Genomic DNA, 26018 nt, shown 5'->3' on the forward strand with positions numbered 1-26018 from the left:
TTTCTAAACAAGGGACACTTGTTTCACATTTTGCAGTATTAGACTGAAAATATCTTGATTATTATTCGACCATTTAAAAAATCAAATCGCAACTAATTGATAAGATAATCAATTAATCGTTTTGCTCTAGCGCATCTTCTACGTCATGCCAGCCGACATTGAAATAGAGTTCAAGAAGGACCAAGGCCTGACGTTTCTTCTCAGATGCCGCCAGCTCCACTTCAATCCATTTGCTATCGCCAATCCCGCTGTCGGCACACGTATTCGAATTCGCTCTCTCCCATTCGGCTGCCAACTCATAACGCCGGATAGTTTCAGCTTTGACGGCATCTTCAATTTTACTCAGCTAATATGACGAGAAAAATATTTTGGGAATAATCCACTTACTTTTTTCATTTGACGTAGAATTTGTTTTACCATTGAAGAGATTTTATTGCGCCGCTTCTCTACATCTAAATGGTTCCACAGCTTTCGGCCGGAATCCTTGGCCATCCGCACTAGGGATTCGTTATGATCACGCGCTTGCAACCGTTCAAGAACCGACTCCAGCTCGTTCGTTTCTTCGTTTTCTTCGTCCACTTGAAAGGGATTGCCTTCTAGATCCGACTGTGACGATTCATTCAATTGTCATGTGTCACTCGCTTTTGTGAAGAACAACAATTTAACCGATATAATATCTACCTTAACGCCTTCGACCGGAATGGGAACGTTAGAAATGTAATAGTCATCGATCTTGGCGATGGATTGGTTGACGCTACACCATTTCCTATCCTCTTTGATGATGCGCTTGAAGCATTTCTTGTGAATGATTAAGCCGCACCTTGGGCAATAAAGGCCCTCGCCCAACCATATCTGTGAAATGCCACAAAATGTGATGTTTGTTTTATTCGCAATATTTATCGCAGATCTATTGTGCTAACCTTCGATTGACAAATGTCGCAGTTTTGGAGCTGGCCGAACCGTCGCAGCGTCCAATCGTGCGGCCGTTTCAGTTCATAAATCACGACGTCGACTTGCGAGCGATGGCGTTCGGAAGACTCGGATCGTTCGGGTGAGGTTTCTTCCGAGGGAACAGTCTCCTGGGATTCCTTGATTTCCTCGTCGGGCTGGTAAACGAAGGAAAGGACGATATCGCCATAGCACAGGCGAGGGTCGAATCCATCTTGGTCCTTTAACGAATGTTTCTGACTGCACAATACAAAAGGAGAGAAGATAAATTGGACAATCAGTTGCCAGACTCGCGTTTGAATAATATTACCCGATTGATGCTTTGGGGTCAGCTGGATAGATTTGATAGGTCGAGACATGATGGCCTTGAGTGTTGAGATGACAATCGGCTGCAATTTCAGCCAGGCTGACATTGACATATCCCAGTCGGACCTCTTTCAACGGCTCTTCAATTTCCGAGTCTTGGCTGGGCGGAGCCGGCAGATCCTTTTTCATTTTAAAGAGCCTGCTCAAACTGAACTTTGGCGGCTGAATACTGACACTTGCCGCACTGTTGTCAGTTGTAGCGAATTCTTCGCCTCGAACGCCCGTCAACCAAATCGACAAGTTGAGGAATCTCTGGCCTGGCGACACATGAAAATCCATAGTATCGCCTAAATGGACAATCTATCAATAAATAAATGTCAGGTCCAATTTTTAAAAATTGGATTGAATTTACTGCCTAAAATGATTTCAAAATTAGATTCATACTTTACTCATTGGGTGAGTTTCAGTTCTTTTCATTTCTAAGCCGACCATCCGGCCGATCGTCTCTCGATGAATTGCAATGACATCATCCGGAAGAGGATACAGAGTGCGCTGTTCGGCTCCTTCTATTAAAATCGACACAAACAAATTAGTTACTAAAGCATATTAAAATTCATTATTCATCATACCAGTTTTAATGACATTTTTGGCGTCGTCCGCCTCAACCTGTTGAAAGAAGAAATTATTCAAAAAACCGGATTACAATAGGCTAATTGGAATAAGTGACGGGAAATACCTTTGACTTGACGGCCGGAATAAAGCGATCGATCCGGATGATGACATACTTAGCCTCGGCGGTAGTAATGGCTCGTAAGACTTGCCTAACCGAATTGACGGGTAAACCGTCCACTTCCAGGATAACGTCTCCCGCTCTGAATCCGGCCTCGTCCGCCGCCGAACCCGGCTCGGTGCTCACCACCACCACTCCAGCCGGATGGTTTCCCACCAGATCGACAATGATTTCGTCGATGGCCGAATAATCGGACTAAACGGAACGGCAAGGCAAATCAAAATAAATGATGGGTCCGGTTTCCGTAACTGATGAGATGACCCGTCCAGTCCAATCACTATACCGTTGCATTTGTAGGCAAACCGTGAAAGACGAATCCCAGCGGTCTATCTCGCTTGCGAATCATGCGAACATCCAAGAGCACGTGTCCCACTGCCTCCGACGGAGCGAAATCAATCCACGGACAACTATCTGCCCCGCGCACAATCACAAGAACATTGAGCTTTACGTTGGAAAATCTTATATATTCCTGATGTCGAAAATTTCACAAGTGATTGATAACGTTCACCCACCGAGAGCTAAGATGCAAAAGAGGCCTTCAGCCTGGATCAGGGAAGGATCAAGTCGAGAGACATCGGAGACGGTTACTTGGAGTCTCCCTCGACGAGTTGGCGTTGACGTCGGCGCCGGAGTCGGTTTCAGAAGGTAACGATCAGGATCAGGAAAGAGCGGATGAGTCAACATTTTAGAGTTAGGAAGACAGTGTTGCTTCTGAATCCAACTTGTAATCTAGATTGAGCCAAACATAAAGAATGATCAACATCCCTTCCAATTTAACGACACTTTCCTTGTTCTATTTTTACGCACTAAAGAAGCCAGCAGATCGGTGACGGCGTCATAAGACTGTCCTTGAAGTCGGGAACTGATGGGCATATCCTGATGGGATAATCACGAAATCAATGAAGCAAATGTTTTTGAATTCTGCAAGAGGAGAGCGATGAATCTTTCAAAAAAATAATTAACTTGACTAACCAGAATAGGTGGTGGACTGAAAGCGATCGTCCAATGAGAATACGGCAGCCGGGAGAATTTCAAACGGAGATCTCCTTTCAGCAGACACACTAACAATTAAAACGGTAATTATAGTCACGCGAGATAATCAAAGTGGTTGAATGTTAAAAGAGTTTACGCTTAGCTGCCAGGAATGCCGTTTTTCCATAAGGCAAGGCCACGTCGATTCCCATAGCGAATCCACCGCTGTATTCAAGGTGAATTATCAGATCGATCGATTCGATCAATTTTTGGTCCTCGTCGAGGACGAGACTGTTGACTTCAAAACCGCCGATGGATGGAGCCTTTGTCCCCATTTCAATGTCGTAAATCTGCCCAGCAACAAATAAAGTTGGGGTTGATTTGTTGGATAAATGTCAAGGGAGAAATAGGCAGAGAACTGTCGATACCTTCAATCCTTTGATAATTTTGTTAACAGTCGCGCCTCCTTTGGCGACCCCTTCCTGCATCTCTTTATTGATCCGATGGATGAGAAATCGACGGACCAGTCCGTTGTTTTGGGCTTCCCGGAAGAAGAACTGCAACAAGAGATTGACGGCCAGTAAAGTTTCATCCTTCTGAGTTTTGTCCATTTCGGCAGCTGGAATCTTCTCTGCGGTCAGCTTTCCGGCCAATCCCTTAATGCATTATTAAAATCAAATGTATACACAATATAAGACAATCCATATACAACAACCTTTTGACTGACCCACGAGGGGCAGCTAGAGATTCGATTTTTTGTTTTACGACAATACAATTCCATAAATAGTTAAAAAATCCGATGGGGTATTTTACCTCGGGCAATTCAAAGGAAATGGGCTGGTCACTGGTCACCAGCGGAGTTGTGCTCTCCGGGTTCACTTGAGGAAGCAACTTGTCGTCATCCGCCGGCATGATCCAACAGAGAAGGTCCCGCTGGCCGACGGCCAATGTCAAAACGATTCCCAATAGAAAGCAAATCAGGCCGGTCAAAATCAACCAGAGAAACATGATAGATACAGGACCGAATCCCCCTCCTTGTCGTCTTCCCGATCAATAAAGTCTGCATTGGAAATGGAGCAAAAACAAAAGAAATCATTGAGGATTGAAAGAAACTCGAAAGACAGAAAACAAAAACAAATCGACAACGACATGGGAGACATGTACTGTGCAGATTGGCGTTGACAACGTTGTCTGTCCGCATTATTCGATGCTGCTAGTTCAAGAGAAAACAGCCAGTCCAAAAAGAAAAGAAAAAAAAAACAGACGGGGAGAAAAAAAAACGAAAAATAAAAACAAGTCTGCGAGGGAGTCGAAATTCCCGCGAGGCGGGAATCTGTTGACGTCATGTTGCGCATCAGCATCGATCCTTTCTCTTTCTCTCTCTCTTCGCCAGCATCGTGCGGAGGAGGATTTATAAAAGACTCACCAAAGAATTTCTTACGTCCTATTTTTTTTCTTCTTGTAGACTGCATACCTAATTAAAGGGCGGGTCTGCAACCCTTTTTATACTATTGCTATTTCAATTCCGTCGCCAGGCGTTTATAAAAGAAACGTCAACATTCTTAAACGCGACCCGAAATTTTCAGGGGGAAAGTGATGTAGGAAACAAATTGGAATTTTAAATCTAGACGACATATAAAAAGAGAAATATCGAGACATGCAAAGTCAATTGTCAGTAGATATTGTGTCTGGACTGTGCTCTGTCTCTGTTGGAGCAATTTTTGGGAGATTTCTTTTTTGCCGAACGGGAGATTGCGGGACATAATAGGAGCGAGGACGCGCATCAGTCAGAGAGCGCCGACATTTAATTGCCCAATGGTAAAAATGCGGAAGGCCATGAAAGTGAAACTGTTTCAGGTTCGTTTGTTTGTTTTATTATGTCGTCTGTTTCCCACCACCAACTGAAAAAACCGCCAATCGATTCCGCCTGGATTATTTTTCTTTCTTTCGGCCGAATAGAATATAACATCTAGGACATGTCACCATCACCACCATCAAGGAGCTCCTGCGTGAGTGTGCTGAAGCGTTGGGAACGGCTGACGATTTCCCCGGCTGATAAAGTCATTGACTTGTTTAAAAATTGACAAACACGACTGCCATCACCAAGTCTTGAGCGACACCCATCGATAATTTCTGATTCGCTGATCAGGACCCAGCCTCTGGCAGTAGTCTCGGGGAGGGCACTTGAATATGAGAGAACAAGAGTTCGAACGTTCGATAGTCGACCCTAACAAATAATTCCCTGTAAACAAGAGAGCCCAGCCCAAGAGTCGTCCACTTTTGTCGTTAGAAAACCCGACGAATCCGGCGCGCGTGCAAACCGACCAGTTTCTCTCTCTCTCTCTGAATTCGTGTGTTTTTCTCATCCATCCTTTTTCTAGAAATGAAAAAAAAAAAAAAGTTCCGAGTCACGCAGACCTCCTCGAGCCGGTTGCTGTGCAGCAGCTTCTCTCTGTCAACCCCTTTTTTCCGCTTATTATTATTTACTGGATTCTTTTATTTAAAGACGTCCCTTTCTTTCTCTCTCGGCCGGTTATCTGCGGACGAAAAGGGGGGAGAAAGAAAGAAACATCGTCAAAAAACATCCGTGTATATAGTGCACGAACGTACTGTATGTATACTACTCCTATATACGTCCATATGGGTTTGTGTGGGCAGTTAACTATAAGACCGGCAATAGCGACAACAGCTTCCCCGCATTTGTTTTGTGATGATCTAGAACCCCAACTGTAGCGGATACGGACGAAAGATAATTCTTGTCCTACTTAATCATGATAGGGGTGTACTTCTAAAAACGAGCGGCATCCACATTAGACTCCCTGCTCTGCTGCTGCGGTAATTGGATTGTTCTTCTTCTATGTGATGTTTTTCTCTTTTTCTTCTTCTCTGTGACGACATCCAGGCGGATGCGCTATATAGACTATCTCGGCGGCTGCCTACTGTTGAGGAGCCTAAATATTTTGGGCCAGTTGAAATGAAGAGATGAAAGAGACTCGGTAATGAAGGGTGTCGGCTCAGGTGGAGATTGGTCCCAAAAGAGATCCCTCACGTCCCGCACTTCCCGACCCCTGGCTGGGCTATTTCATTTTTTTCTAGTCTAATCTCCCCGTGAATAGGAGCGGTCCAACTCGCTAGATGGTGTCGACAGTCACGAATTCCTGAGTAGGGAAACACACACGCAATTTGCACACAAGACTGGTGGTGTGTGTGTGGGGTGGGTGGGGGAGTTTTGATTTGTGTGTATGCGGGAATGCGGGCCAGACGGCAAACAGGATCGGGTTGATCCCGCACACAACAGCAGCAGTCCCTTCTCGGCCATCGTTACGTCAACACGTTCGCGTCGCCGATTACGTCCGCGCTGACACTACTACTAGTCTACTAGTCTACTATATCTACTACTACTACACCATCATTGCGATTCGGTTACGTGCGCTTCTGTTCTTTTTCCTCTCTCGCGCAACCCGTACAATAACCCCCCACCCGTCACCGAATCCGTGCGTGAATGAGTGAGTGTCTGAGTGTTCGGATGGACGGATCGCAGATGCCATCAGGCACGTTTCCATGTGCCACGACAAAACCCGAATAGCATCAAATCATTAAAGCGCCCCAAAGAGAAACTGGTTAGTTTGGGGTCGGTTCACCCTCACCGCTCAATGCCGCCGTCGATTTCGCCATTCCCGGACTGATTAACTGACACGTTATTCAATATTCCTCCCAACATTCAAATGCGGGATTGGCTTCCCATAATAAGAGACGACAAAAGAAAAAAAAAATTGTTTCTTTCTTTTCTCCTACGGCCAAAAGTTACACGACGGAGCAGAGTGAAAGAGAATGGCGGGTCTTGTATAGAATTCCAGTGACTGAAGGACCTGTCTTCAAAACTTCTCCATCTTCACCGACGTCTCTCAAGTGTCACACGTCCTAAGCCGTTCTCTATAGGGTCTCGACGTCAAAAGAAAAAAAAAAAGAACGAAGAAGCAGAGAGAGAGAGAGTGAAAAAAAAGGACAACCCAACCGCTAACATCATCTTGAAGTGCATCCCCCCTTACGCCACGAATTTTTCGTGTTGCCTCTCGACCGCCTCCTCCGAACAGAAGCAGGTAAGGAAGAACCCCCTTTATTCTCTTTCTTTCTTCAATATAGTTTCGAAAAACGCCGTAATTCTTTTCCCCTTCCATCTGGGAAGAAGAAGAAAAAGAGAGAGAAAATGTCGGAAACCGCTGGCTGATCAAATGTTCAACAGACTCCGACTGCATAGAGCAGCAGCTAGTAGTATAGAGGAAGTCTGTTTCTTTTTGATTCAATAATGCGCATCATCCGGTTGGCGCAGATGAAATGAAACGTTATTTCCCTTCGTCTAGACCCTCCTTAAACAAAAAATAGGATACTAATAAAAAACAAAAAAAAAGTCGTTTTCTTTCTTTTCCTCTTTTTTAGTAGCTCCAGTGTTTTATCTGCACACAGTGTGGCGTAATACACTAGACTATATACGGATCTTTCTTGGTGGATCCTAGCCGATGATGCGTATCTATAATATCCAGCCAGGGCTACAACATGTATAAATCGATGTTTCAGCCAGCGTTATTCCATACATTATTCCGGGGTGTCGTAGGCCAACCAGCTGACTCCCGGCCCGTTCCCACCGGGACCCACGGCACTTTCCGAGTTCTCCGTGTATTTTCTTCTTGCCTTCCTTGTAGGCGTTATTAACTTTGGTATATGTATGTGTGTGTGCTGGTAAAGTCTTATACGACTACATCTAGTCGTATATGGGCTGTGTACACAGCATTTCAAGCAGTGCGTAGGAGTATATAGAGAGATACGTACGTTATCCACTCGGCCATCTCTTAATACACTAGACTGCGCAGACACAGACGTCCAATATATGCGGAGGGGCTACCGTGACACGGAGCGACACCGTCGGCCGTGACGTCGTGCCTCAGCCCCACTCCACCAGCAGCATGTACCTCGGTTACTAGTTTCTCTTTCGTCGACGACAGATTATAAACCCTGGCGTCGCGTGTCCACCTTGCGCCATCTTTTCCCTATTATTATGACCTTATATGCACAAACACAGTCTGAGCTATAGCTGCTAGCTGGGAGACCCTTTCATTTTGATTCTTGCAGACCTTTTCGCTGTGTGGTGTTTCGTTTGTTTTGTTTTTTCGGACCCAACCGACAGTCACCATATATAAATCCACACCCAGATTGTAAGTTGAGTGGCCAAACCCAACTCCTGTTTTCTCCTTTGACTCCCCCCCCCCTCCCCTTCCCGAACTCGCCATTATAAACAGACAGTCAATCCAGTTTGGTCGGTCGGTCGGTTGTTTGATGGGGAGGTTTGGTTGACTTTAAGTTTGGCTCGGGACGAGACTTTAGCGGGCTCAAATAACCCGATTACATTATAAGTCAACAGTCGCAAATATGACATTATATATAGCGCAGCCAGAGAGAGGACGTTCACGGCGGACTTGCGCAACGTTTACACTTGTCGAGCGAATCTATGCGAGACCTGCCGTGAGCAGCACCTATTTCCCGCTGTACCGGTTTCGGTTATCCGGGAGAGAAAGAGAGAGACCTGCGGGCGATCCATAAGGGCGTTATTTAGTTATTGCGGACTCTCGTGACAGTTTGAAGAATGTCCCGGCGCCCCTTGCTTCTTCTTCTCCTGCGGTTATACCCGCTCTGCGCTACTGCTGTTGTGTGTGGTTGTACACCATATACTACGTAGGCAGCAGCAATAGGAGACAAACTGATATTTGATGATGTTATCACTCGGATTTGCCCCGCTTCGCTCCACTTTTATGCGACTATCTCTCTCCCTCTTGGCGGATTTAGTTGTCCGACTCGTTGTCAACGAGGCTCTAGATGTACTATACACACAGAGTGTATAATACATAAAAACGGGCCGACATGTATTAGGCCAGTTGCGCCCGGCAACGAATCCGACGACTGCAAATTGAGAACGCCACGTCAGACAACAATAAGAGCGCCAGCTGCGCGAAAATATCACCGGGACTTCCTTTTTTCAGACTCTCTCTCTCTCTCGCACATCAGTATTTATATTCGACACTCATCAGCAATCAAGAAACAACTTGGCTCTATTCGATCGGTCGCTGTGTGCTGTGTGTGTGTGTGTCGATGGTCGCCACGGCAACGAGAGAAGGAACTCAAGAAATCGGAAAAATGGAAATCAACATAGTTCTTTTCTTCCCCGTTTTTGTTGAAATTGTTAGTTCAATTTTCAGAAGGGGGAAAATCAAAAAAAGAGTAGCATGTTCGGGAATATCTAAAACTGCTGAACAAGTCCTGGAGGTCTGTCATTCGACTTGCTACTAATTGGAAATATCCACCTTAATTAGATTCTTGGATTTTTCTTTTGCCTTTGGAGGGGATCAAACTGAATTATTTGAGAGCATAGAATAACTGATGTATGCAAGGCTTTTTCTGCTGTAGACACAAAACACTGGCGACTCAACTTTTGCTCCGGGTAGCCCTGGATACTATGAGGCAACTTTATTTTCTAGCCGAAAAAGTTGGAACCTACAAAACTATACAGAATTTAAAGGAATCAGGGCAAACCAAACTGCGCCGCTAAAGTCCGCCGGTCTTCTCGCTAAGACGGAAGCCTCAAACAGAGAGGATCTCTCATTGTGTGCGTCAATATTCATTAAAGCCAGTCAATCCGGGCCCATACACGCAACCGTGGAATAGAAATGATTAGTGCAAAAACCCTGATTCCTATAGGCGCAGCTTAACTCGACTTGCTCTTTTTTCTTTCTTCGGAAACAAAACAAAATAAAACAACTTTTGTGCTCGACTGGGCTCGATAAATGTAAACATTGCACACGAACGTCATTGCTTGAGGAGGAGGAGAGGGTTGGCTATTAGACCAATAAAAGATGGGGCGGAATGATTTGGTACATAGTCAGAAAACGCTTCTATTTTCTAGCTGCTCTTTTTGATTCCCTTATGATTCCCCCCACCAATTCCTTTGAGATGCGTTTTGAAATGTTTTCTTTTGCCTCCCATTCTCCGGACGAGTTGAAGACTCATCCGCATCCCCTTTGGCGTGTTCCTGACAAGTGCAGCTCAACCAGCACAAAAATCTCCTCCCGACTAAAAAAGAAAAAAAACGTTGCGCCTTCCATGTCGGTACGGTAAACGCTCCCCTTATATCAATGTTATTTGGGCTTGTGTATTTGCGAGCTATTTCAACAACAATCCCACACATCCCCTCGTCGTGTATTTAAGCACAGCCAGCTATATCAGGCACACCCATAAGAATCAAAGCCTGGCGAATAATAATAATAAATGTTGATTTCTTCCCTTTTTCAACTTTTCGACTAAAATAAATTCCCGACGATGAGCGTGTTTATTTTTTCTCAACAAAAAATAATAAAATAATAAAAAAGAAAAGGTTGGGGAAAAAAAATCCCAGGCTGAGCTTGACGGAGGCCCCTCGTGATCGGAATAATTCGAAGGCGCTTACAACGGATTGTTACGCTTTGCAGCGTGCAGGACCGGAACACACCAGAGCGCATACACACAGGCCATAGGCGTCAGTCGGGCAACTCGTGTGTGTGTGTATGTGTGTTGTGTATGTGGCTCCGCAATTTTGACGCATTGAAAATTCCGTCTCTCTCTCTCTCTCTATTCGTTGTGTTATTGTTGTAGATTTATATATTCCGCATTTGAAATCAGCTTCCACACACACAAGAGCACAGCTCAGCTATATAGCACACTATTTACAGTCGAGCCTGGGCAATAACCTATAGCCCCAGACAGAGCCAACTAGGCGGCATCACGACCCTGAGTGTATATCCCGGAATATAAGGCGTCTACTATATCTATCTAAACAAGAAATTCTATTCTATTCGAGTTGGATGCACAATAGAAAAACCCCTGAAAAACCTCCTTCCTCCTCTCCTCCGCTGAAAATCCCCCACCCGCCTCGATGGTTGCTGGCGTGTGTATACAGCCAATATACCGAACTGGTTATTATTAATATGTTTATATCTGTCTATCCTTTTATTAAGCCTCAAAAAAAAAAGATGCGATTTATACGTATTAGGGATGTAGATGCATCCCCTATAGCTCTGTAATACATGCACAAATGAAATGGGCCATAATAATAATATGGGCAACGTGTGGGCGGGTATAGATGGGCTCCTTATTGCTTTGCAACTCTTCCGAGACTTTGCTCATCTATCGTCCTTTGTACGTAGCAGCGGGAGAGAGAGAGAGAGAGGGATGGCCTTATATCACGCTCACACATGTAGAAAATGGTAGATCCTATACACAGCTCTCTCTCTCTCTCTGCCTGGCCGACCTATTCTCGATTCGAGCCGGCCATATTGATTTCGTTTGCATATCAGCACTACTCCAAAGAGATATTACCTACTCTCTACACCGCTGTTGGGGTGTAGAGCGCTGTGGCCCGGTTGGTAACGGCTGGAATGATAATCACGGCTCAAGTGTGAATTCAATTCAATTTCTCAACCATCAAAGAAGCAAAAAGCAAAAAAGTTGAAGCTTTTTTTCAAAAAAGAAAAAAGAAAGAAGAAGAAAAGGGAAAGACGGTGGACCGCGGGTTGACTTTTAAATTTGTCACGTTCCACACAGGCGGCGCGTTCTCAGGCCGTTCGTGAAAACGTATTCCGCATTTCAGAAATCCAGCAGCAGCAACTGCTGCGCTCCGCACAACTCGCCGCCGAAATCTCAAATGGCAAATGGCTGCCATTCACCCTTTTTTTTCGCAATCGCAATTTCGTGTGACCCCGTTTCCTTTTTCCTCTTTGATTGCTATAAGCGCCTCCACGCCCGGAATTGTATCCATCAATCCTACTTGACTTATTTTTGCTGCCGGAACGTACGTACACCTACAGTCCACGTGCATGGGCAAAGAACTTGTCCGTGCAATTTTCATAAATCCCGGAAAAGTGACCCGTGATCGACATTTGCATGTACAACAACTTTTTTCGCAGCGCAGTGGCTCCTAACTAAGCGCATATCTTAAAACATACATACTTTATATCTCCGTGACGGCGGAATCGTGCAGGGCGGGCGGATGAGTCCCTAGAAGAGAGTTCCCCCCAATGGTCCGTCAACGCGTTTGTTTTGTTATATACTACGGCACACGGCAACGGTTTTAGACATTCAGACACCGGCGCCATACATAGCGGGGGGATGATGGGTGGTGTAAAAAGAACTCTATCCAAGCTAACAAAAAAAAAATGGGGGGATGGGGTAGAGGGGGGAGGAAAAAAGAGGTGACTTGAAAAGAATCGATCGACGACTAGACCCCGATACGGCTGCCTTTTATAATATGTATAGTGTCCTGGCACCGGAAGAAGAAGAAGAAGAAAAAAAAGGAGAAGAGAGAACGATGGAGTCCATATATGTACTCTAGATGGAATAAATCGCGCGTGCTATACAGCTGTGCAGCTATATTCAAGTTAAGGGCGGCAGGAAAGGATGGTCCCAACAACAACAACAACTACTGGATGATGATGGCCAAAAAGGAAGACTTATAGATACCCCCCAATGAAAAATCGTGAGGGGGTTTTAACGCCTTCCCAATTTCTACTGTGAGCAAGAACTTTTTCTTTATTTCGTATTGCGTCTTATCGTTATTAGACTTGAACCAATGCGCACCCGTCCAATTGCAATCGGTGCGGTTAAAAACGCACAAGAGTCCCCCCCCCCCCTAGGCGGCGGCCGTTGTAATGATGAAAAACGGGCGACAGAATGATTTCACGAGAGGGCAAAGAGGAGGCCGTCGTTCGGGATTTTTTTTTCTTTCTTTTTCCCGCGACCTGAACAGCTGCAACAACGCGGTCGCCCGCCCCTGTGTGCTGTGTGTGTGTGGGTGGGCAATAAGTAACCGAAGGGGTTCAGCTCTCTTTTATTCTGGGTGGGTTGCACTCGTTGGGATTGTCTCCATCTTTCTCTGTTCTTCCTACCTCCAAAAAGCTCAGAGAAGAAGAAGAAGAAGAAGAGATTAGCAATAGTCGAGGGTCGGGGGGCAGGGCCAGGAGCGAAAAAAGGGGATCACTCAGATGGATCGATTACCAAATGGGGAAAATCCTCTCTCTCTCTCTCTCTCTCGACCTTCTTTGCTTATTAGACGGGACCTGGGGGTATCACGGAGCGTGACGCTCTTCTTCTCTCTGCGGTGATGATGATGCCGCATCTGCGAATGAGCTCCTGTTTAGATCCGGCCGGAACTTACTCTGCCTCGCAGATGGTGATCTATGCTAGACCCTTTTCCCCCCACTGCCATTCACTCTCGTTTTCTCTCGATCCAATCCTGCGGCTCTTCACTATCCGACCCTAGATCTTTTTCCCCCTTTTTTTCCCCCATTTTTCCTGGGATTTTCATCCACTCATTCGGATACGGGGGTAGGAGAGGATCGACCCGAGTTTCACTGGAACTGCGACACACGTGAAGGAGTTGGTCGCCGTGTGACACTCAGACGTGACGGCGTGTAATCAATCGGAACCGGACGTATACAAAGTCGACATGGAATATCCTGGAGCGGTTCAATGAGGAGTAGAATCCTCTCCTCTCTACTACGCAGCTCAGAAGAAATCTAATACAAATCAATTCGGCGGCAGAATAATCAATGTCGACTGCTGCTGACCATTAAAAGTTGGAAAAGAGTAACAAGGGAAAAAAAAGGGTCGAAAAAGTACACCCGAGTCAACAGCAGAGTTGGGAGCCCTTCAATCCCTCCCCACCAAGTCTTATTTTCAAGTTGTGTGTTCAAATAAGAAGAAGAAACGCATACACACATGAGGGGGTGGACGGATTTAAGTGTTTTTTTCAAGAGGTTTTTTTGTCGATGAATTCCTAACCATCTGCACTACGTACGTCAGGGGAAAGCCAAAGGGCACAGACAGAAAAAAGAAAGAAAAGAAAAAGTAATCCTTTCCAATGATGGAAATGCAATACCGGTACCGTACCTAGTACAGGCATACATATGAAAAGTGACTGGGAATATTATCCGTGTAAGTATAGACTATACATGGCGAGCGGAAGGTAAGATATTATATGTTCCGCTCGTGCAGTTCGGCAAAGGAGTTATAACCAAGGATTACTTGAAAAAGGAAAAAGACGAAAAACGGCGCGCTATTTGAACTGAAAAAAGAGCTTCAAACTCCGGCGCACTCGGCCTTTTTTTCTTCTTTCTCCTTGCGTTGGTTCTTACATATTTCCGACAAACAAACATCACAAGGAAAAAGAAGAAGCGAGCGAGTGCTCGTACTACACAGAGTATATACACATAGATTATTATGTACAGTACATTCCTGTGCCGCCTGGTATTGTCAAAGTCTATTGAGCTCAGCTCGGTGTCTATCTTCTCTTTTATATGACGGATGAAGGTTCAGCTAAATATCCATTCGACCTGAATTCAGATACTTGTGCGCCTCTGTATATAATACAACGTCATACGGTACTCCTCTAGTAGCCTGAGACTGAATAAATAGATGTAACAGCTTTCTTGATGGTTGGCCATCAGCTTCAAAAGAGGCAGACAGGCAAAAAAGAAAAATTCCATATGCAAACCGTTGAGGGAGGAAAGAAAAGATTTCAAAAGAAAAAAAAAGAATTGAAGGATCCCAGCGTCACCACACTGCAGCTGGGATGGATCGATGTTGTTGTTCCCAAGGAGAGGACCACACAGTCTCTCACGTGTTGCAATGGCTTTTTTTTTGCATGTCGGAATAAGGGGAATCGTAGCTGAAATTTTTAAGAGACAGGTATGCGCATGAATTATTCAATTACTTACGCCGAGGCACTACGGTTGCCAAGCAAAAAAAGAAAAAATGTAATCCAGTTTAAAGAATAAATAGGTTTTAAGTAAATGGGAGAATTGACGTCTGTGCTCTCTTTTTCGGGGAAACGCGGGAAAATTTGACTTTTTGGTGGAAAAAACGAACGATCAAAAAAAGTAAAAATAAAAAAAGAAATGAGAAAGTGGTTGTAAGTATATTACCGCAGGATGGCAAAACAATCTTGTTGCTACGCACGTTGTTGCCTTTTTTTTTTGTCCAACAAATAATCCCTTCATCTTGTTACGGGTTTCGTGAAATAAAATTGGAACAAAAAGGAGCTGTGTACTATAGCTCACACAGAACCAGCCCCCACCCAAAAAAAAACAGACTTGGAGAAACCCTGGGAAACCATTGCGTGAGCGCTGTCCGTTATGCGAACGACACCTTCGCCCGAAAATATCCCGCGCTTGTAAAATGGCGGCCGTCGTCGATAATTCCATCCTTGAACCTGACAATTGCTCATATTCGTGTGTCGGTTTTCTCTCTGTGTGTACATACATATTCTATATAGACATAATCCGGCTCATAAATTTAGGGTAGCCGACAAATATTATTCATGTTTATATTATTCCGTGTCTTGGAATTTGTCTCTTTCTAATTGGTCCGCCGTCATTTCGATGACGGATCCCAGCCCTGCCTGCATCGCATCATGCAGCAGCCATTCCCTGCGGAATATGGAAGCGCATAGCTGGCGGATGATTTATAATAGTCGCCCCATAAATCCGATATAGCTCCTCCGTCCGCCGTCTAGTGTTTTGACTCTGCAGTCGCCCAAATGATCCTCGCTCTACGTTAGTCTACTAGTTTTGAGTCCAGTTTTCTTTTCTTTTCTTTCTTGAATTGCTTATCCTCACGTCCCGTCTAAAGCTCGTTAGCGCTTCCAGCCAGAGTCAAACGACAGCCAGGGGGAGCCACATTTCCCGGAATAGGTTAACACACAAAAAGAAAAAAAAGGGGGGGGGGGCCGACACTTGTTTCTTATTCAAAAGTTGGAATAGATGTATGCGGTCCCGAGTAATCATCGAAGCCAAGCAAGGCGCTGGCTGCATACTAGGTAGCATAAATTATTTGGCAAGTTGGGCGCGATCTATCGTTTATATTAGCCGCCCACGTCGCACCCACCCAAGGCGTCGAATTATGAAACGACGTCGAACTGCTTCTTGACTACGAAACCCTAACGAATATAATATAGACGTAGCTAGAGCAACAGCGCACAAGAGATGAGAGAAGCGTCCAAGTGGGAGGTAAACTTGGGTGTTTCCTCAGACTATCAGCTATCGACTTTGGGTTGAATAATATGTAACGCTCGGCGCACCGCAGTGGCGGAGATTTGTCGGGGCCGTTTTCGATCAATGGACCCTGCAAAACTTCTCTGGTGCCCCCCACCTCCCTCCACTCTCAATATCTAGTCGTGTGCCCGGATTGGACTCTCTCTTCGACGGTCAAAAGGTGGCTGGCGCCACTGCTGTGCACAACTTTCATCCAAGAGAGTCCAAACAGTTAGCCATCCAACTAGGCGGGCGGGCGTCGGACCTCTATAGACTTTCTAGCACACGAAGCTGCTTCCATTAATGGTCCAACGGGTCCCTTAATGTATTAATGTTCGTCCGACATGTGCTGGCTGCTGGCTGCGTGTGTTCTATTATTTAAGCACTTCGCATATTCGCCCAGCGGGGAGAGAGAATCGCATAAATAACTTTTCTTGGACGATCAAAATCATTCGCATTATTCCCTATTTCAATTTTCAAACAAAAAAGAAAGAAAAACAGAAAAGAGCTCGATTATTTCCTTGGCTCTCTTGTCTATAGAGAGTGGAGAATGGACCTGATGACTTGCGATAGCAAGTTTCTCCCGACAGCATTCATGTGTGTGCATGGCTTAACTGATGATTCAACTTGGCTCTTTACTATACGTTCGTTCCCCCCCCCCTCCCACACACACACATTTCATCACAACACTCGACGACCGACCAAGAGAAGCAAGTACTAGTGAGATATAGGTGGTCCCCCCCCCCCCCTCAAGACTTGCTCTCCTATTATTATTGGGTTTATCCAGAGAATCCTAAATGCAAAATCGCGGTCCCACTGGACACACTGGAGAGAGTGAGAGAGAGGAAAGCAGTTGCGAGTGGGAGGTGGCTGATTGATTTCCAACGGAAATGTGTCGGGGTTATATTCCAACCAATTGAAAGAAAAATGCGCCTATAGTGCAAGTATGAAAAGGGGCGAAACATCAAAGTTCAATGCAATCTTACAACAACAAGAAAGAAAAAAGAAACACCAAAATTCTTAAAGGTTAACTCATCACATTTCTTCTAGCGCTAATTTTCGGTGCTGGGAAGAGGGGTAACAAAAAGGATGGAAGCCAAATCAAATCAAAAAACCTTTTCTTGTTGCCACCCTTTTATAGTGAAAAAAATCAGACATAATGAAAATATTTTTGTTGTTCGCTTACCAGTGAAAAAGAGGAGGTGCGTAATTTTCCTATAGGCCGGAATATAAGAAAAGACGAAGGTTTTTTTTCTCTCTCTTTCAAGGGATTCTTTTCTTTATTCTACACACACGTCGTCGTCGTTCAATGGGAAATCCTTTTCGATTTTTCTTACTGCCGAGAGAAGCCGAGAGAGAAGCTTTTGTGAGCTCCTCTTGTGTGGCTTGCCGATGGTTTAACAATTGTTTCACAAATGCCCGGCCCATTCGATGTCGGAAAAAGATTTCACCACACGAACGACGAACGTATTTTATTTTCCCCTTCATAACGTTGGCCAGTCGTCAGATGGATAAGGTCACAAATAGGTCAATTACGTTAGTAGATGTCGATTACTGTCGTCGACCGGCCAAAACAATTTAAAAAACAAAAAAGAAAACAGTCGCAAAGAATATAAAATACAAGACGGACGATTTTTGTCGTTCTTTTCCTCGGCTGAGTGCGTGTAACGATCTCGTTAAGCTGAATGACTTTGTTTTCTTGTGCGTCTCTCTGTTTTTTTCCCCCCTTCTCCTTCTTCTCTATGGATTTACTAGCGTTGAGAATGTGTCCAGCAGCCCAGTTTGTTTGTGACGACTCTTCGCTTCCTTCCTGTGTGACGCCGGACAAATTTGTTTCGGGCATCCCCCCCCCCCTCGAGGTCTTTTCTTCTTCGGCCTCTCCTATTTTGTCCTTTTCTTCTTCTTCTTCATCTTTTCATCAAAAAAAAGAAGAACGAGCTCTCTAGTAGACCTCTTTTTATTCCAAATACTTTTTTTGGGGTAGCGTTTCCCATTCCGGTTCTTCCCCGCCGTGATGACGTAAAACTCCCGTCGTCCAGTTCCGAGCTAAGATCCGATGTCCATTCCCATCATCCATCTGACCGCACACCAGAATAAAAACACACAACAAACACCGAAACAAATAAATAATATACTATAAAGCAGAAGAAAAAAAACCTGCGGCTACAACATCAACATCTGAGTGCATGTAATATATCCATCATGGAGCTCCGGCCCCTCCAGCTCAGCCCAGTTCTTATTCTTTTACTTGATCCTCCACTTTTTACCCCCCGCTCTCCACCATATAATAACAACAACGCACAGTCGAGTGTGTGTGTGTTGTCTATGGTGTTCATGGGCGCGGACAGCCGGACTTAGCCAACTGCAAAACTTGCCAAGTTCCATCAATCCATCTATCTGTCTGGACAAAAGTCGGCCAGCTATCTCCTTTCTTTCTGCAAGCAGCTCCGATGTACAGATGAGATCTCATCTAAGAAAAGAAAAGGTCTTGATCCTTTTCTCTGTCTTTTATTTGTCGCTTTCAATTGAACAATCGTGACGCAAATGGCGCTGCAAGTATTTCTCACTCGATCGAACTCGTTCCCCCGCCCCTTTTTCTAAACATTTTGGCAATCAGCAGAAAACAAAAGAGTAAAATCGACGCGGAGGCGGAACCAATGCACTTGCTTTTCCTTGTTACCCATGTCCATTTCGTCATAGATCTACGAGCATGTGTATAACCGATGACATTTCCCAGTCACTCCAGCGAATTCTTTTTTTTTTTCCGCATCAGCGATCACTTATTATCCGTTTAACATTTTGTTTTTTTCCGGAAGAAAAATAAAAATAAAAAAAAGGGGAAATTTTCAGGCCGTGTTCTTATTTCGTTTTGTTCATTTTCTTTTTTCAAATTGTTGCGTGTCCTTATTTTCTACTTCAACTGTTTGTCGATTGCAATTCCGAGGGGTTTCCATTCTACTCTTCTTCTTCTTCTTCTCCTTTTTCGCTCTTCTTCCGCCCTCGTTGTTTTCCTCCTTGACATTCCGGAGGCCTTATATCCTTTCATGGGCGTCTTCTTCCTCTTCAGGGAAGCTATTCAATATGTCTTGTGTTTGCCTCTACTCCGCCAACGTGACATTAGGTCAGGACCTTTTTCTTTTCCATTTGGGCTGGTTTTATTTTTTCTTTCTTTTCTCTCCTTTTTTTATTTGCCCGTTTCGCCGCTGGGATGACTGTTACGTCAATTGCGGCCGGGGTCACTTTGCTGATTGCCGATTGAAGGGAGGCGGGGAGAGAGAGGAGAGAAGCTGGGCCGGATGGGAAAACAAGAGCGCCGAGTCTAGAGGACAGGTAATCACACAGCAGGATGAAATGATGACGGGCTTTGTGCTGGCCCTGTGCGGCGACTGATTGTTTGCCGTTGCGCCCAGACGTTTGATGTCGCGGGCTCGGCGTCTGTCCGTCTCCTGCTCCCGGTCATTAAATGACTTATCTAAAAGAACAGCCAGAGGGGCATCAAGCCTTGTCCTCTATCTCCTGGCAGCTGGGAAAATAAAGGCATCGCTGCCTTTATACAATAGCGGATGCAGGGGGGAAAACTCGTTTGCTTGGGCGTGGTCTCGGCCAGGCCACCGGCCATATTTACTGCCGGTCCTCTTGTATAATTCATAAAACCTTTTTTGCTATTGTTTACGCATTGGCCTGGACAAGTAATATATCTCGCAAGGCCCACACACACACTCATCGCCCCGCTGCCCTTGGCTTTATAACCTTTTACTGGCCTACGCTTGATGTGTGTCCGTCTCTCGATAGATCCTTGACCAAACATCCAGCAACCCTTTCCACTTCCTCCGTTATCCCTTTTCCAGTTGATCCGCAAAATCCGCAAAATGGAGAAACGGCATTTCGCCTGCAGGCCCTTCCCTGACATTTACCCGATGGCCGGCAGTGATTTCAACTTTCCAAAGGGTTGCCGAGCGGGATTTAAAAGAAAAAAAAAATCAAATGAACTTGATGGACTTTGCACGTGGCACTAAATATAGCAGCAGCAGCTTCGGGCACACAAACAAGTATTCAAGCAAAAAGAAGAAGAAGAACCAGTCAGTCGGTTATATTTCCGCAAATTCTTGATTGAATTGAGTGACGGCCATCGATTTCTATTTGACGATGACCGGGATCGATGACGAGCGTTTCGTTTTTTTTTCCTTACTGATTGATACGCTAGCGGAATTAAAAAAAAAAAAAAAAAAAGAAAAAGAAAGAAAAAAGAAAGGGAGCAGCACCAATTTCTTTTCTTTCTTTCAAAAAGAAAACCAATCACAAATGAATAATTGAGCGGAGACAGACGGATGATGACGGCGGACAATAGAAGTCGATAGAACTGAACGACCGCGCCGTTCGGGAGGAGAAAAAAAATGCAGATTGTTTAGCGCAGCGGCAGAGAGCAGAACACTCACGCAATCTGCCAGCAGCGAAAAAGGAAAACAAAAAAAAAAATGGGTAGAAAACGGTTGACGACTCTTGGCGGGTGCCATTCGGAGTAAATCCATCGGAATCCCGAGATCAGAGACGCAGAGACAAATCGTCGAGGAGGTTGTCAAGTCTTTGAATTGATTGCGCCATCTTCGCATTATTGTCTTCGGCAGGAATAAAAAGAAAAGGAACTTAGGGAGGAAAATTTTCTGTTTGCAATTCTTTCCCTTTTTTGTTGCCTAGTTCCAATTGATGAATCGATCTAAAAGCTCACAGGGAACGCAATTGATTTGTTTCAATTGAGTCCGCACGGCTTTATTACATTGCAGTTGGAGGAATAAGCAAAGGCGCAGATCGGAACTTCTTTTTTTCTTTTTCGATTTCAATCGACGTTTTATGATGAAAAATGAAGAAATTCCATATCGTCGCCGTCCTTTACGACCCGCCCATTCCGCGTTCCGCACTCTTGTCGTATTATTCCGTTTGAAACGACGGGCGCACATTCTTCCTAATATTTTCCCCTCTCTCCACCCTCCCTTTGTGCTATCTATGACTCGTTGGCATTTTATGGTTGGCAGAGCCTTTTCTCTCATCGTCGCCAGATTGTTGTGTATATAATAACGTCCAGCAGTTCGTCTCATCTCTCACTCCTTAAAAAGAGATTCTCTTTTGATATCATGTCGGATGCCAGTGAAAATCCTACACAGCCAGACTTATACTACCGCGATTCCGGGCTCGGATTTCGAGACATTTTCGAGTACTGCGGATGAGCTGGTGTTGCGTGATGACCATCGTGATCTGAATGACTCTGGGACGGAAGAAATAAAACGAAAAGATCGCGCAGAGAGGACAACGTCCGTTATTAGATGTCGCCTGCAAATTGCACACCATCAGTGGCGACCACAAAACGTCAAAGTAATAAAGCAGCCGAGGAGGTCGATGACCTTTCTTTTTGTTAATCCGTCACATCGTCGTGATAAAAGCGTGACCTAGATTTTCCCCCATATTGTGCTGGCCAGGCAAAAAGAAAAAAAAAACATCTTCTCGGAGATTCAGCAAAATAAAAGCGATAATAAAATAAAGTACGGCGCATCTATTTACCAGAAGGCAATCGATATTGCCGTTTTGCGGATGGATTTCGTTCGGAACGGAATCGGGTCGAGTTAAAAGAATCGAGGCGTGTGTGGATCGGAGCTAAAAAATAAAACTGTGCCGAGAGAGAAAAGAAACGACATGCCTATTTTAAAAAGAAAAATGACAAAATGGACGCGCGACATTTCCTTTTTTATACGGGAGAAGCTCTCGGCAATCAAAAGATGATCACAGTCGCATGTGATGGGGATTATTCGCATTCTTCCACGCCCAGGGTGACCTCGCCGGCCCAGTGTGTGTGTGCATGTCACCGTCTCATTTCCATTCTGTTCCGGACACGGCCGGCAACATCCAGCACACGCATCACGACACATCCATACAAGTCAAACTGATTGCAAATCTCTCTCTACATATATATATACATGTAGAGTATTACATACGGCCATCCCAGCGGCCGTCCGATTGCTGTATGCTGACCATCCCGCGACCAAATCCTGCGACAAGAAGAAATCAAAAGGGAAAAAAATAGAGGATCGATCGTCGCCTTTTGCTTTGACGGGACGTGACCGACACCGTCGACTTCCTGAATTTCATTAATTTTTCTTTCTTCCCTTCCGTCCAGCTCACATCTACGTGGACGTTGCTGGATCGGATTTTGGTCGTCGTCGTCGTCTTCTCCTTTGGTTCGGTTCGTCGCCGTATTACATTTAGAAGATACACACGAAAAGTCCCCGATGTGTCATTCTTCTTCTATGAAGTTCCGCGGGAACGCCTTGCGACGGCCGCTGCTGCCGTGATTCAGTCCGTTTCTCGATCCCCTTTTTTATATTGGGTTTTTCACGTCATCAATCTTAGAGAGCGCGGCTTTTCTCCCCAAAAAGAAGATGGTTTTGCGCGGAAGGAGAGAAAGAAAAAAACTAACAACTTTTTTTCGGGCCAGCCCATGTATAGTTGGATGTTGTATACCGTGAGCTTTTTGATCGATTTTCCCCGTCGTGTCTTATTCAACAACTTCTCACACGCCATGAATCCGACACGGAGATACTCGCAAGACAGAAAATAAATTCCGACAGGAAAAAAAAAGAGGCCTGGCCGCTGTTGTATAAGAGCTGGCCTGTACAATTTATAGAGGTGGGAAAAGTGTAAAGGCTTCGGCCGTTTAGCGAAAAGTTTTTTCGCTATTTTTCGACGTCAAGTGGTGCAGCTTGGTCACGATTATCTTATGTTTTACAGAGGAGAAAATCTAGAGTTCTAACTTTTCATTTTCAAAAGTTCCTCGAGCCCTACCAATACTTATTAGGCAACAAATCAAAAAGAAGAAGAAGATGACGGGTGCAAAGTTGAAGCAAAAGCGAACGATTTAACCCACACGAAAATGGAAGTTCAACTTCCACTTTGGGCTGTGATGCCGGTTCGTCAAAAACGATGTCCTGCAGGTACATCTCAGGTAAAGTTGTTATACAGAATGAACTCGAATGCGTTTTACATATGAAAAGGCTGTTCGATTGAGGGAAACACTGAACGCTCTGTTTCGTTTGACTTGGCGTCGCACAAGTTAAGAACAACGTCAACCGGCTGCTGATTGCTGACGGCCCAACATTTGAAAGGCAAAAAATTGTGAACGGATAAATTATTTGTTGATTAAGAGCGACGTCGTGGAAGTTCTTGATCATCCAATCCACTCGAATGAGCAGAACCAACAGCACAAGTCCCCAGTATCTTGTCATCAAGAAAAAATAAAGTCTAAAACATTTTCGACTCCGTGACTGCGACCCGCTTGACTTCTGTGTTTTTTTTTTGGTTTTTTTCTCTTTTCCTGGCTTCGACGCAATCTAAGTTTGCAGATCTTGTACATTGATGATATAGACGTTATTAAAAACGAGGAGATGCCTGGCGGCAGGTGCCTCTTTGACACAAAATTGTCTAGTTGCACTTTGCTTCAAGTGTTTTTGATTGTTTACCAAAGACAAAGTTGAGGGGTAGAAAAACAGGCCTGATCTTCAGTAGTTCCACAAATTTGTTTTTAAATGAACCCTAACTGAGTAAAAAAAAGCCACAATCGAGAAATCGAGCAAAACAGTTGACCAAATAGAAAATCAGAATCGAGGATCGACAGAATCAATCGAGAAAACAATTCCAGTCAACGGCATAGCTCAGGAATAATCGTACTCCGTACTATGTCAGGATGATCTACGCCACCGAAGAGTCAAAAAGGAAGGACAGAGATAAATTTGTCCTACCTTTATGCCTGGGAAATACAGCCAGGCATCCACAAGTGCTCCATCCGAACTCCAAAGAATAGTTGAATTCTCCAGGCGGATACGAAAAGAAAGGGGAGAAGAGATCCATAACCGACATTATAACCGTACATCATAAAGTAGTTTCACCAATCAAGCGGGATGCTGTTGGCCTGAATAAAAAATAAAAAAAATTATTACAAAAAATATTTACAAAAAACAAACAAGTAGGGAAAAGTTGAAAATGAGACGGTGGGTACACCCTCATTGTTAATGAACAGGAGAATTAAAGGTTTCCGTGTAACACACTGCACTTATGCATCATTATAATATCTAGCAGGTCAGGGTTAACAATGAAAATCATTACCCAAGTGATGATACTCCGATTGCTGCTGGTGACAAGGCAATACCAGCACAACCAAAACTGGAATATTTGTTTTTTTGGTGGCTAGCTCAAGTCTCAAATCTGCACAAAGGAAATAAAGGTTACGTAAAAAGCAAACAAACTGCTTTGTGCCAAGCATCGACAATGGGATTACATGATTCATGCTAGTCAGGAACTAACATTTCACACATTTGGAACAGGTTGAACTATTCTATTTAAGCTCACAAAATCATTCTATTTGTATTGTTAGTTTTATTTACCCGCCAAAACAGCATGGAGTGTGTTTTAAGAAGTCTAAAGAGACGAGACCAACACGACGACCTAATTTTTGTCATTTTATTTGTTGTCCTATTTATGGTGCAGCCTCGTGTACGTTTAACGTTTCTTATAATGTGATCGTTCATTTTTATTGGTAATATTTTAAAACTTGGACTTTTTTTCGAAACCGACAAACTGTGATCTGTGAGACTGTGAAACAAAGTGACAGCAGACGACACTAATATTCTAATTAGCTATGCTTACAGCTTACTTTAGATATCGATAGTAATAGAAAATCGCCCAAGTCCAAACCGTTAAAAAACGATAAAAAGCGGGCCAAGAGAAACTAAAGTAAAGTTTTAGTGACATCAAATTGGATTATTATTCAAACATCTCACCAGAGATAAAATTTCGCAAATGTCCACTCGTTCGTGAATTGCACTTAATCTTTGGAGAGAGATCTAAAGGAAATGACACTAAAGTTCTACATTGTTGTACTGATAACACGATAAGATGCAAGGGTCTGGTGAACACACGGTTGATATTTTATTCAAACAGCAAATAGCGAGTTCATGTAAATGTTGACATTAGATGGGTGACGCAGTGTCGGTAACATTTATTTCACTTGACGGCGGTGGTGCTGCTCCACTCGGAGTTAAAAAGAAAGAGAAAATAGATTCTGGGTCGCTTTGATCCGCGACGATTGCAACCGACAAATTCAACAAAATTCACAAACAGCCGGGGAAATGAATACCGAGAAGGCCCTTCAAAAAAAAAGACCTATAGACACACACAGAAACATCAGACGAAAAAACAGGAGAATTTATATGGTAGTAGATTCAGTACAGCGACTAATACGTCTGTATAGCACTTGGCGGAGAGTAGTATTACTACATGGGGAGAGAGAGAAATCCGTCTTCAAGTTCCCTTTTACGAGGATCCTCTACGTGTACATATAGATGAATGGATGAGAAAAGAGATGTTTCTCTTTGCTCTGCAAGGATCTGTCGAGAAATGTTTGTGCTTTTTCTTTGATCAGTCGTTTACTTTTCTATTGGCGTCGCCGTGGTTCATTGCCATTTAATAGAAAAAGAGAGAAAGAGAGACTCGGCTGAACATGATATAGAAAAGAAGCGAAGATATAAAAGAGATACACATCTTTGGCGATATATAAGGATGAGTCGAAATACGTATACCGAGAAGGCGCAGAGAAATAGAGAGAGAGATATAAGCTCAAATCTAATCAAACCGCCATCTTCAATCCGCTTTTTTTTTCCCTTGCCTTTTTGAAAAATAACAGGGCTAATACTTCTCTCCTTTTATATTTTCAAAATGAAAAGGCGCGGGAATAACATACGACATCTAAATTCTGTACAATGTTATATGTGTTACATATACACAAGTTTGTTCAAATAATTCACCAGTCTCTTGTTTGCTGTCTTCTTATCTCTTATTTTGCCTAGATATGT

At 44.1% G+C, this 26018-nt stretch overlaps 2 protein-coding genes across 5 annotated transcripts in view; one reads left to right on the plus strand and one right to left on the minus strand.

Annotated features, from left to right (window-relative positions):
- On the minus strand, positions 1–23966 carry LOC124193191 (PDZ domain-containing protein 8-like). 4 transcript variants are annotated; one of them, XM_046586896.1, is made up of 16 exons: positions 23910–23966; positions 3830–4076; positions 3445–3672; positions 3174–3366; positions 3017–3105; positions 2852–2920; positions 2557–2773; positions 2328–2455; positions 1991–2239; positions 1884–1920; positions 1699–1820; positions 1259–1614; positions 921–1188; positions 682–852; positions 418–606; positions 1–346 (listed from the first exon to the last, which is right to left on the minus strand). In XM_046586896.1, the coding sequence occupies exons 2-16, from the start codon at positions 4022–4024 to the stop codon at positions 113–115; spliced, it is 2745 nt and encodes a 914-aa protein (XP_046442852.1). In that variant the 5' UTR covers positions 4025–4076; positions 23910–23966; the 3' UTR covers positions 1–112. The 4 variants fall into 4 exon arrangements, with proteins under 4 accessions (XP_046442852.1, XP_046442853.1, XP_046442850.1 ...); XM_046586897.1 differs by lacking the exon at positions 23910–23966 and adding an exon at positions 17312–17570 and having other exon boundaries at positions 1699–1817; XM_046586894.1 differs by lacking the exon at positions 23910–23966 and adding an exon at positions 17312–17569.
- The window catches only part of LOC124193190, a 42581-nt gene continuing 22815 nt past the window's right edge, over positions 6253–26018 (plus strand). The window contains exon 1 of the mRNA XM_046586892.1: positions 6253–7116. The gene's annotated coding sequence lies outside the window, so the exon portion shown is untranslated. The remainder of the gene's footprint in view (positions 7117–26018) is intronic.

This window comes from Daphnia pulex, chromosome 4, assembly GCF_021134715.1.
Source record: "Daphnia pulex isolate KAP4 chromosome 4, ASM2113471v1".
Lineage (NCBI taxonomy): Eukaryota > Metazoa > Arthropoda > Branchiopoda > Diplostraca > Daphniidae > Daphnia > Daphnia pulex.